Genomic DNA, 12,795 nt, shown 5'->3' with positions numbered 1-12,795 from the left:
GACATCATGTTCATAATTGCACTTTAGCAACACATGAGGGAAAATGTGTCCAATTAAAAACCATGATTGTCCTTTTTGGCCATAATTCCAGAAGGTATGTTTGGCCCAAAACACAACATCGCTCATCACCAAAGGTACAAGTATGATGTTTTTCTTTAGATGGAACTGAAACCTCAGACAAGGTTGAAGAAATTCTGAACATTTTCGAAAAACAGTCAGTGTGAGTACAAAACGTTCAAGCTTCTGATTGAAAGACAAAAAAAATGACAGGAAAAGCCTACTAAAACATCTCTAATGTATTTGGGTTTAATCAGAGGAAATTTAAATGGTGGCTGGTGTGTGCTGACAACCATTTAATGTGATGTAGAAATTATTGTTATTGGTCAGTTCTAAACAACCACATCCCAGTTATAAGAGGGTGTGCAGACTTTTGCAATCACTTTATTATTACTTACCCTAGCAAACCTTATTTTCAAGTTGTATTCTACTGGTTATGGTTAGCTATGTAGGAAAAGTTCAATTATCTTGGTGTCTTTTTTCATATAACAAAAAAAGGCATTTGAACAGGGGTGTGTAGACTTTTTTTTTTGTAATTTACTGTGAATGTGTTTAAACATTTCAATTCCTAACACTTATGTCTTTCACTGCTCTCTTGTGGACACTATAGGCCACTGCAGTTTAAAAAAGGTACGTTTTTTACAGCCTCATTCCTCCAATGAGGCAATGTTTGTAAATAAATACAGCGCCAAACAAAAGTGAAAGTGTGGAACTATATTTACACTTAATGGAAATTATGATTTAGTGACAATACATGCAATACAAAGAATAACCACCATAATCACCATTTGGAGTAGCTAATGCTGATGATGGATGCTATTTCAGCAAATTTAGTTTTGTTCAAGAGCAAATATTTATTATTGAATGTGTTAATTTTATATATACAGAATACATGTAATAATTTATTATTTTAATTTTACTTAATTATAACTCAATGTATTACTGTTGTCAATGAGTTAGGAACAGCTGCTCTTCTGCAGATGCTGTGCTTTTTTAGAAGTTATTTTCAATATGTGCAGCAGCAAGACATTTGTGCTGATATCTTTATTAGCAGATGGCTGAACACTGATTTATTATATAACTATTTCATTAATAATGCTAGCTTTGCTTTGACATCACAGGACTCAAGTACAGGCCTGACAGTGACAAATATGAAGACATATGACTCAAATATTTCATTTAGGGTATAGTCTTTTAAGATGCTGAGATGAAATATTATTTTTTTATGAGCTGACATTGTGAAAGACAAATCCAAGCAGGCTGTTAGTTGACCTTTTCTGCTCAATATTTCAACATCATGGCCTCAATATGATGTCGTAAAATACAGTCCATATGTGTCAGGTGAAAGTATCCCATAATGAAATGCAGGTTAGAAAATGTAACCAAAATCAAAACGCAAAAAAAAAAGTTTTGTTTTTTTAAATAAATGTAGAATTTGCAAGTAGAAACTGTCTGTTTTCCAGTTTCACGTTTTAAAAGTGCAGAAGTGTGTAGATGGACTTGGAAATGCAGTAGGCGCTGCGTGATTGTGACTTGGAATGTGTGGCTGTTTAGAGTAAGCATAAACAACAGTTTGTTATTTGCAGCTTGTATCTTTTATGATGGTTTAATTGGTGGCCTGGTAATGTCACCTCACTTAAAAAACATAAATACTTAAAATAAACCATTATACAAATTATTACATAAATAGATGTATTCTGCTTCTGGTCTCCTGAATTTATTAAATTCATCCATCCTCGACCAAAATGACAACTGGTTGACTGAACTACAGAGGTTTTCAACAAAGTGCTGTTTTAGCATTTCCAATTAACATTTTATCTACTTGCAATTCGAATACAACATTGCTGGGCTGAAACCTTTTCATCCATTAACATTGCATCATCAAATGGAGCATGCCATTCAACTCTTTTGATTGGTCAATAACACCCACGTGTGGACTCGCCAATAGTATAAATTTGTGGGAAAAAATTTGTAATTTACCAAGATGTCACTTATGAGATTTCTGGATGCCAATGAAAATAAAAATAATAAAAAATGAAGCTGCCTCTTTCCAACCTAAATGGAATGGGGCCCTATTTAACATATAACTAACAATATGTACTTTTTCTGAATATTTTCTGTGAAAAAGATGAAAAGCTAGTGTACATTTGCACCATAATAAAATTAAGTGTGTTGAACCAAAGCTACATTGCAATAATAATGATGTATTGTATCTTTCCATCATTTTCAAGGTAGTAGTAAAGTAATACAATATTATAAATATTTATATATTAGTCCTATACTAAATAACGTAGTCTGTATGCATGTCAACATTTCATCACATTACTCATATGTTGACTCAAGGATCATTTATTTAACATCAGTCCTTAACATTTTGGTGCTAATAATTAAATCAAAACATTTTACATCTGACGGCTTTTTATGCATGCCTTTTAGACACGAGTGATTTCAAAACCACCAGTATATCACGAGGATTGATGACTGACATCTAAATGAGCATTTGTGCCAAACAGCAGCCTGCTGTGATCTTTGGTCGGTGAGAATTTCGCCTAGGGGCAAAAGAGAAATGAGACAAAAGCATTTTTCAGAAGGGAACGCGCATCCCAGTCACGTCGCTCTGCTTTTCATATGACGCATTCAACCGTGTGATTAACTCGCAATCAAAATTTGACTTTTACGCTGGATATGTCACTGAAATAACAATTACTGGAGAAGGAGAAAAAAAAACTTCCTGTTGCGCAAGCCTTCTTTCAGGACAGCAGCTTGCCATTGCGGAGACGAGGAAATCACCGCTGCAAAGCGTCCCTGCAGTCCCCCGTTGACATTTTAGGAATGATAAAAGTTCCGCCTTGCCTGCAGCTACAGCCTCTCTGGAGCCGGGCCGGGCCTCCATCCGCGCTCATTACAAACAATTATTTTACTTCGTTTAAACTCATTCTGCACGGTGAGCAAGAGCGAGAGAGAAACGCCTTTATTGCATGCTCTGTAATTTGCAACAATCTGACCCCGCTTTTTGGGGAGGAGAAGGTTTCGTTTCAGGTGCTCCACGACTGAGGAATGCGCCTCAGACACTCATGTCTTACCTCGTAATGCCTGTCATTTGGCTCGTTTTACACCCCTTTAACCCACGCTAATGACACACGTGGGCTAGTTAAAGCTCCGATATTTATCAGTGTGTTTTGAAGTGGGTTCGTCAACGTGCACCCCCCACCCCAACCTCCAGCCACCACATGATCCCCACCCCTAAACTCTGCTGGCGCCAACAGAATCTAGGTTAGTCGTCTCGCGGCAATGGGCAACAGCTGTAGCAATACATTCCTGCAAATAACGTGTGACAAGTTGACATTGCTTGCACATATCATTAAAGGGAAGCAAAGTTGCATAAATCTAAAATATGTCAACGTCATCCTTTTCTTCCTGCTTGCCCATAATTATTACATAATGTCAACCAAGACAAGTGAAATGAAAAAGAATAAACAATTTATTAAGTTATGTCACAAATATATTCATAATATAAATGAGGATATTTTTCCAAATATACATTATTTTACAGTACACGTATCCCTTGCGAAGGGAATCATTACAACAACAGACACTAGTGCTGTTTTTTAACTCTTTTTTTTTTTTTTTAAATGCTGAAGTTTTTTTTATATTTACAAAAAGCATTGACACTGTGATCCGGTCGAGCTGGACATTACTATGATTTAAAAAAAAAAAAAGTTTCCACAAAAATATTGCAGCAGCCCAACAATCCTGCTGCACAATTGTGTTATGTGTCCATACTTGAATGTCATCCCGTATTGGTCTAAAAAAAATAAAAAATCAGATGGATCGCAACATCTTTTTGGAAGACTTACTGGCGAGATAAGACATTGGGTCCTTGAAAGAAGAGACACTTTGTAGGGATAAAAACACTCCAAAGCTGAGTCTTACCCCACTGATATATATATATATTTTTTTAAACAAGTGTCCATGGTCGTGTGTCCATCATCAGGCTAGGTACATGCTGTATCCGACGTGGGCGGCGTACAGTCCCACGGGGGACACTGGCAGCGAGTGCCTCTGGAAGGCGTGCGAGCCCGCGTAGGACCCCGGGACGTGCGCACTCAGCGGGAAGGAAATTCCAAACGCGGGAGGCAACATGGGCTTGGCTGCCATTTTCAGTTTCTCCAGTTCTGCCTCCTGCAGCCGCTTGGCTTTGGCTCTCCTGTTCTGAAACCAGATCTTAACCTGGGTCTCTGTCAAGCTGAGGGAACTGGAGAACTCGGCGCGCTCGGCGATGGACAGGTACTGCTTCTGGCGGAACTTTCTCTCCAAGGCCAGCAGCTGGGACGTCGTGAAAGGGGTCCGGGGCTTCCTGTTGGTCTTGTGTTTCCTCAGAGGACACGCTGGTGGACTTAACCTCCCTGGGAAATATTTAAAAAAAAAAAAAAAAAAAAAGAGCAAACATGCTTTAACCTGTCTAGAATAGTTCATGCATGGCCCTTTGGGGCACAAAAAAGATAATTTGTCATAAATAAATAAAAATCAATTATTATTGTTGTTGATTTTGCTTCTTTTACTGCAAATGGTTTTGACTAACATATTTGTCATTGTTTTATTACTTCCGGTTTATTCACCCTAAATTTTCAGTTTGGATTCTAAATCAATTTTACACAAATTTATTAAATCCAGTAAATAATAAGGATGTGTGTGTGTGTATATATATATATATATATATATATATATATATATATATATATATATATATATATATATATATATATATATCCATGTATATATAGGCCTCTAGTTATATATAATTTTCATGGTTCAATTGGCCCAAAAACCCCAACAACAACCCGGCAATAATAGAGCCGAAATTTACGTTTTGTGTAAACAGCAGGATATTTTATTGATACATTTAGAGCTAGCTGTAAATTACAAAATTACATAACAATTCACACGGTTCCGAATATTCATTACATTCGCATTACCACATGAGCTACAATGGTTTAGAATTGGCAAATAATTAGCTCAAGACGGTTCATTTTATTACCATATCGTGCGTAAAAGTGCATCAAGACCCGGAAACAACAAAATAGACTTACGTGGAGGTGTGGGAGAAAAACGAGGACTCTGGATCCAAGAAGTTCTTTCTTGACTATCTGGACTCTCGGGTTTAATCAACACGTCCTCCTGCATGTTCAAGAGCTCGCCCACTGAAAAAGAGGAACCCATCGGGATAGCAGGCAAGGAAATATCCAGACCTCCGAACGCACCCATCCGAACCCCCTTCTGCAGAGACTGCGACGTCCCGGCCACGGAGGGGCCATCCGGGGAAGGCGCCTCTCTGCTCGGCTTGCGATCAGCCATCAGAGCCTCGACGCTGAAGGGCAGGATGGTCACTTTGGGCTTCCCGGCGTCCTCTGCGGGGCTCAGGCTGGTCTGCATGTCGCCTCTCGTGACGAGCGCCGAGCGTGAGGGAAGATCTTCACTTTTCGAACCCGCGGCGGCGGCCAAAACTGACATCGACACCGACGATGGGGCCATACAGGTCCTACTGACGCCGTGGATCTGTGGTGGTGACTCTCGTGTTAAACTTTGGAGGATAAAAAAAAGTGAGTTAAAAAAAAAAAGAAGTAAGAAGTTGGTGCGTCAAGGTGTCGACATCCTCATGTTTATGTGAGCCGAATGGAGAGCGGAGCTATAAGACAGGCGTGGAGTGGGAGGCAACCAATCGCAGGATGCATGGGCTGGACGAAATAAGTCCAATGGGGAAGTTCGCATTACAATGCCCCCCCCCCCCCCCCCCAAGAAAAGGAAAAAAAAAGATTAATTTCAATAAACACACAACAAACCGACCGTTAATAAGCCATCATGAGTTAGATAGATAGATAGATAGATAGATAGATAGATAGATAGATAGATAGATAGATAGATAGATAGATAGATAGATAGATAGATAGATTGATTGATTGATTAATTGATTTGGGGAAAGATATATTGATAGATGAAACAAACAGATGCTAATAGCAAATTTATTTATTTATTTTACAAAAACAGACCATCCACAATGTGATGTAAATATTTTTGCAATAACTAAAAATCACAAGTGCTGTGTTGATGTGAAGCAGAGAGAAAGGGTGATGCTGCTCATATAATACAATTAGTGCATTTGATCCATTTTATTACCGATACCATATGAATACTCAAATCTTGGGTGGTAATGATAATGACCAGTACTTTTGATATATAAAATCTCACCCCCCTCCAGAAATCCCCCACCAACAGATCATTTTAAAGAAAGACCTATATACCCCAATATTGCATTTTCAATTGCGTAAAACTAATGGTAATTTTCTATTTCAGTTATTTTTAGTTCTTGATTGTAAAATGGCCACAACAGCACAACTAATACTGTTTTGATTGCTTTTCGCGAGTACTGATACCTTCAAATAAAAACTGGTATCAGCCTGATACCAATAGCTGGTATCGGTACTAGCCCATTCATAATCGATCTTATGGAGCGTCATGTGTTATATTGGTTGCATACAGGAAATATATTTATTTTTATTGCAATCATTACAGTAGGTCCATTGCGTAATAATGTTTTAGGAAAAAAACTTCATGACATGGTGACAAGCTATGAGACACACTGTGGCGATTCAAAGTGCTGAGTGGCTGTTGTTGACTATTGCCCTATAAGAGCTTCCTGTCCCTGTGTTTTAATGGGCCCAGCCCCTTACAGCATGCTGTTTATTGATAGCTACAGGGCTCTAATCAGATTGCAGCACACAGCCCTTTGCGGTCTTTAGGGTTAATTATCGGCCTTGAGGGAGGGATCATGGGATTCTTTCCCTTTGACTACACATCCATTAAAAATGATAGGGAGTTCAAATTGAGGGGAAGGGGGGGGGGGGGGGGGTAACACGGGTTTGACATTGACTTTACCTGCCTTAATAGTTTGGATTTCAAATCAGATTTAATTGATAGTCATAGTAGACTGTTATTCTGTTGTTCTAATTTGAAAAGTTTTGTTAAAAAAAATGATTTTGGTTAGTGTCTCCTTCTAATCTAAACCGCAGCCGCCCGCAAAGCGTCTGCGTCCTCGCTAATTGCCAAACCTAAACAATCTGTCACGATTTGTCAGTCACCTTAATGGGCAGACAAGTTATGTTGTTTTTCGGCGCCAGCAGGCCCGATCAAAGCGTTTGACTCAGCGAGACTAGAGACGCGTTCAAGAGAGCAGCTCCTCCTCCTCATCTCCATCCTTCTCTTTTCTCCTCCTCCTCCGCCTCCTCCTCCTCCAACCATTCAGGCTGCAAAATGTGCCTTTTCTCAGCCCATCGCACGCCACTTGCATCTATTCAAATACGCGCCACATGAGTGTCATATAGAGGCAAGAAAAGCTCTCGTTGCTTTTTAAGAGTCAGAAAGGCGATGTTTTCCCAAGAGGCGTCAGGGTTATTGGGCACAAGGAACACAACCATATGATTATGTTCTTGTAAACGGCATGTGCAGCGCATGATAGTTGGCTTCGCAAAGTGACACATGCGTGCAGTCATATAACGTTAATGTCATGATAAATCAAACTATGCGTAACATTCCTCTTTATTATAACGCCGGGAGGCAACAAAATTCCGCTTACAAATTACTCGTGCGTAAAAACCTCTAGAATAGTCCGTTTCTGTGTCTGTGTGCGTTTGTTTTAAATGCAAGCTATAGCAGGCCGCATGTGTGGAAACGCTTATTAAAGCCCTCTAATGTGGGTCGTGGAGCAGCCTTCTGAAGTCGGTGGGCTCTCACGGCCGCGTGAAAGCTACTTTGCGCTTAACAAGCGTGCGTAAAAGCAAACAAAAACGCATCAATGTGATGACTTGGAGAAAAAGACAAGAAATATATGGGTTTTATTCATTTATTATTAGTGAGAGGGAGGTTGGAAACACATGTTGCTGTAAAATTAGAATCTTATATAATTAGACTGATCCTGAGCATACAATAGCTGCGTTTTTGTTCAATCGCAAGGGCAAAACACGAAGTAGAAAACTACTGTAAGGCTCGTCGGGCTTTTATTTGACTTTATAAACTAGCTTTGATTCCCAGTCAAGAGGCAGGGCTGCACACAAAGGCCCATTGTTGCTTCCCCTCAAAGTTGTCTTAAGCCCTTTCATGCAGCCGTTGTCGATGTGCACAAGAAAGAGGCGACCGGCTTCGGCCCTCAAAGGGCATTCGCAGGCTAAATGTTTGCACTTGCTGCAAGAAAAAGCCTTTCCCCCGCAGACAATGATCTGCATGGCCCCTGTCCGCTGGCCCCCGCTGTACTGATCAGAACAAACCGGCTTTGGCAGAGGCGAATGTATCTTGTCGCTCCGGGATGGATCTTTTCATTTAGATTTGATTTACTGGTAAAGCCTCACATATTATTTTAAATTAGACTACTTTAAATGTCGTTTTAAAATAAATGTATCAGACAAATGTAGGCTTTCTTTTAACACAAAAATATTGAATAAAATGTGTAGTTTTTTGACAACCAATTACGTCATCACTATATGCGCATATTGTCAAACACGCATTTTTTCAACTCAGAATAGAATGACGAAGACGAATGACGTCTTGTAGAAGATGTGTATTATTATTATTAATAATAATAATAATAATAATAGTGCCCTGCGATTGGCTGGCAACCAGTTCAGGGTGTACCCCGCCTACTGCCCGAAGCCAGCTGGGATAGGCTCCAGCGCCCCTCACGACCCTTGTCAGGAAAAGCGGTTAAGAAAATGGATGGATGGATGGATGGATAATAATAATAGTTTAATTCAGGCATGCACGAGTCTTGTATTTCGACTGATTGGTCACAATGATCATATAATTTTGCACGCCAGCTGCACTGCTATAATATTATTTCAAGTCTAAGTTTATTGATGACAAATGTCATTTTAAGTAAAACTGACATTTTGTGTTCTATGGCACGGTCACGTATGTAAAACAATTTTCTATCTTGAAGACAATGTAAAAAAAAAAGAAGCTTTTGCTCACATTGATGACAATACTACATAATCATGAATTATTATTATTATTATTATTATTAGGCTAATATAAAGGTCATAAAATACAATGTGTTGTTACGTAAAAAAAGAAGAAGAAAGATTTCTGCGCACGCGCACACATGAATATCTCTCTCATCTCCCGGCCTCTGCGTGAATGGGGGGGGGGGGTGTAATGTCATCGCGTGTGAAAGGTTTTGGGGCCTTCTTCTGTAAAGCTTCGATAAAAAAAAAAGTACCTTTTACAAGATTTCCCATCGCGCCTTATTTGCTGTGAAATTGACTTATCACCCTTTTATTTGCTCGCGCCATTAAACAAGAAGCACACTCAAATCATTTGCTCATCACTGCATGCGATGTGCAGGCCTTCCGAGTGGATTGATTGGCCGATGATTTATGTCGATAAAACCATCATTTGCATGAGTGGGCTTGTTGATTAGAAATGAAATGGAGTTTTGAATGAAATGCTTAATAAGCGCGTAACAAGCAATCATTTTGGTCACACATCATTTTAGTGAACGAGAGGCAGTTAAGAGATCACACTTGATCAAATAAATGAATGTCTTATTAATTAACAAAAACACAACAATAATTAAAAAAAAAAGTATTGCATTTGAATTAATTTCATATTAAATTAACACATCATGGCCCTATTTGATTATTTTTAAAACAGCTATTTTCATTTTGTTTTTAACAGACACAATTCTTTCAAATAAAGCCTAACAATAATGTTCTTTCCCTATAGAAATGAATAATAACATGTATTAGACATCCGCTGAATGTGAATTGTCAAAAAGATCATGAAATGCGACTCGGTGTGAGGTGCATTAGCCATTTAAAATATCACAGTCGATTCTCTTGCCCTTCCAGCGACACCGTGTACATAAACCGTCTTTCTTTCCAACTTTAAGCCCTTCATTTTCGACCCCCACCTCCCCGTATTTGTGATCCCAGCAAAGAAAAGTAAACCCACAAGTATAGCAAAAAGGGGGGACAGTGTGGGAAGTTACTGTGCGGACGGCGAGCTGTTTCACATTCAGGTCTTTCACATTACCACAGCAGTGCTGGCTCCACGTTAATCTCGCAATGTCTACAACCCGAGTTTATCCAAAGGGGGCTTCTTACAGCCCCCATCGGTAGCCCGCACTGTCCTCCTCCTGCCCACGGCAACATTCTGTCAGTGACCCTTTACTGACTCCGGCTGCCTAATCCTTTAAACGTTAGCCAAAGTCTGAAATGATGAGGAGCTGTCCCCCCCCCTTTTTTTTTTGTAAATACACCTGATGCTCTTTTGTTTCTCCATGTTTCCTTGTGGTAAAACGGACATGATCAGGGATGCTGATGCGTCATAAAGACTTGGACCATGTTCTCATAGGGTAAAAAAAAATACACTTTAATTAGTAAGAACAAAAATCATAATAAATAGATTATAAGAAAAAAAAATCCCTATACTTTAAACCAGGTGTGTTCAAACTACGCCCAGTGGTCATTTGCGGCCCCACCTTCCATTTTTATAGTGACCCACAATATAGGCTCAAAACAACATTTGGCACAGCAAGCCTCATAATTTAATTTCTTCTTCTTCTTTTTTAAAGGGCGTCGTGTGAATTGTTGACAATTTTGCTAGGCTAACGATTTGCAAAGACACAAAGAAACGGACAATTAATTGACAACTAAAATGGTAACAAAATTTCTCTTCATGAAGGTGAATAAATTGCTAATAAGAAAATGGGTCTCCTCCACTTTCTGCTCCTTGTCAAGGTCTAACTAATGATCCCTAAAAATTGTCAACTTACTACAGATTTCTCTTGTTTTCGCGCTCATCGTGGAGATCAACATCATCCAGGAGCGGATCTTTTTTAGTGGATAACAGGGCTGATGACCACCCCAAATCTGCTCATCACCTCTTAACAGAATCCTGTGTCGTAGTTTTTTTTTTAAATAACTAAAATGTTATTTATTAAAGGTAAGACCCTTATATTACCTTCTATTTTTCTGTATGGAGTGCTCAGAGTAAAACGTTTGGACCCCTGCTCTAAACTACCACGCCAGAAGTTATGATGATAGGACTTGCCATTGTTTTGTTTCTCATTAATTGCGCAATCTTGATTGAGCCTTATACAATATAATTTTATAATAAAATAATGTGAGATAATATTGCAGCTTTACGTTTATCAACATTAGATTTAGCTGTTGTCTAGAAGGCTAAAAAACACACAAACATCCATTTTTTGTGCGTGCGTGCGTGTGTGTGTGTGTGTGTGCGTGCGTGTGTTGAGGCCACAGAAGGTGCCTGTGATGGAAAAGAGAAAAGTGTGATGCATTGGTAACCATAGAATCTGAAATGGAACTTGGTAACACTTCAGTAATCCGCTCTTCTCACTGATTGCTCCACCAATGTGCCACATCACCAAATGATAATTTTTTTCAGTGTTAAGACATTACCTTTAAAAAAAAAATGTTTAATGATAGTTATTTCAGGTTTAAGTAAACTTCTTTTGAGAAAATGTTTGAAATTTAACAAATGGGAAGTCGACCAGAATGTCTGAACACATGACTTGGAGGTTCAGCTGTATGCAGGAGGAGCTTTTTTCCATCCATCCATCCATCCATCCTCCCATCCCCAGCACTGTGAACAAGTGGTTAACACAGGGGTGGGTAAATTCGGTCCTCGAGGGCCAGAGTCCTGCAGGTTTTGGATGTTTCCCTTCTCCAACAGAGCTGATATATGATCATCTTATCAGCAAGCTCTGCATAAGGCTGATAACGATCCTATTGATTGGAATCAGCTTGTGTGGGCACTGACGGAGCCAGAGGGGAGGCCAGGGTGGCACTAGCCCCCGCTCAAATGTGATTGGATCCCGCAGGCGACAAATGATTGACATATCACAGCACCAGCGCAGTGGCGCTGCACGTCTTGCCAGTGCAGCCTGATGTTTTTTTCCCCCAATCAGACAGATGTTATGCCCCTCTTGCGCAGTAGCTGGCGCTATTTACCACAAAGTGTTGTAATACACCTCACTATGAGTCTAGAGAAGAAGAACCTCAAGCATCCTATCAAGATGACACGTTTTTGGCAATGTAATGTTGGTTTCCTTGTGAACAGAGGCGTAGCTTGCCATTAGGCAAACCAGGCCCTCTAGGGCCAACAGATTTCACGAAAACCGCATATCTTTGACATTAGGAGTGCTATGGTGCTTTTGTAACATTTCCAGATTTATGATTACATTGATGGACAAAAACCCACTTCTGGCACTGCTTTGTCTGTCAGTTTTCCACCGTCATTCGTCAACTGTCATAGATGGATTGACGGACCTTCATATATATATATATATATATATATATATATATATATATATATATATATATATATATATACAGACGCTCCCCTACTTACGAACATTCGAGTTACGAACAACGGTACATACGAACATTTCTGCGCGTACAGTATGTCGAAAAATGTTCGGAAAGAGATGCTGTAAGTTAGATTTTGTATTGAGCGTAGTGCTTCTTTCCGCTGCTAATACCGACGCTTGGCGCTGTGAGAGCTCATTGGAGGCTCAGCAACGTGTCGAGGAGGAGGAGGAAGAAACGCCGGTCCCCATGGAGGAGGAAATAACTTTTGAAGCCGATTACAGCGACGACGAAGAATCTCTCATGATATAAAATCCTCCTCTTCCTCCTCCTCCATTATCTCCTTAAGCATCGAGTA

At 39.6% G+C, this 12,795-nt stretch overlaps 1 protein-coding gene across 1 annotated transcript; it reads right to left on the bottom strand.

The window, feature by feature from the left end:
* Positions 1 to 3,520: 3,520 nt before the first annotated feature.
* On the bottom strand, positions 3,521 to 5,700 carry msx1a (muscle segment homeobox 1a). Its single transcript, XM_077573657.1, has 2 exons — positions 5,148 to 5,700; positions 3,521 to 4,463 (listed from the first exon to the last, which is right to left on the bottom strand). The coding sequence occupies exons 1-2, from the start codon at positions 5,587 to 5,589 to the stop codon at positions 4,048 to 4,050; spliced, it is 858 nt and encodes a 285-aa protein (XP_077429783.1). The 5' UTR covers positions 5,590 to 5,700; the 3' UTR covers positions 3,521 to 4,047.
* Between the last annotated feature and the right edge of the window lie 7,095 nt (positions 5,701 to 12,795).

This window comes from Vanacampus margaritifer, chromosome 8, assembly GCF_051991255.1.
Source record: "Vanacampus margaritifer isolate UIUO_Vmar chromosome 8, RoL_Vmar_1.0, whole genome shotgun sequence".
In the NCBI taxonomy this organism is placed as follows: domain Eukaryota; kingdom Metazoa; phylum Chordata; class Actinopteri; order Syngnathiformes; family Syngnathidae; genus Vanacampus; species Vanacampus margaritifer.
This window is presented reverse-complemented; position numbering and strand designations above follow the sequence as displayed.

Bases quoted from the DNA above. Each gene is read 5' to 3' on its own strand.
- msx1a (XM_077573657.1), bottom strand. From the start codon at position 5,589: ATGGCCCCATCGTCGGTGTCGATGTCAGTTTTGGCCGCCGCCGCGGGT. The intron at 4,464-5,147 runs GTAAGTCTATTT...AATATTTCCCAG, and splicing joins TTTTTCTCCCACACCTCCAC to GGAGGTTAAGTCCACCAGCG.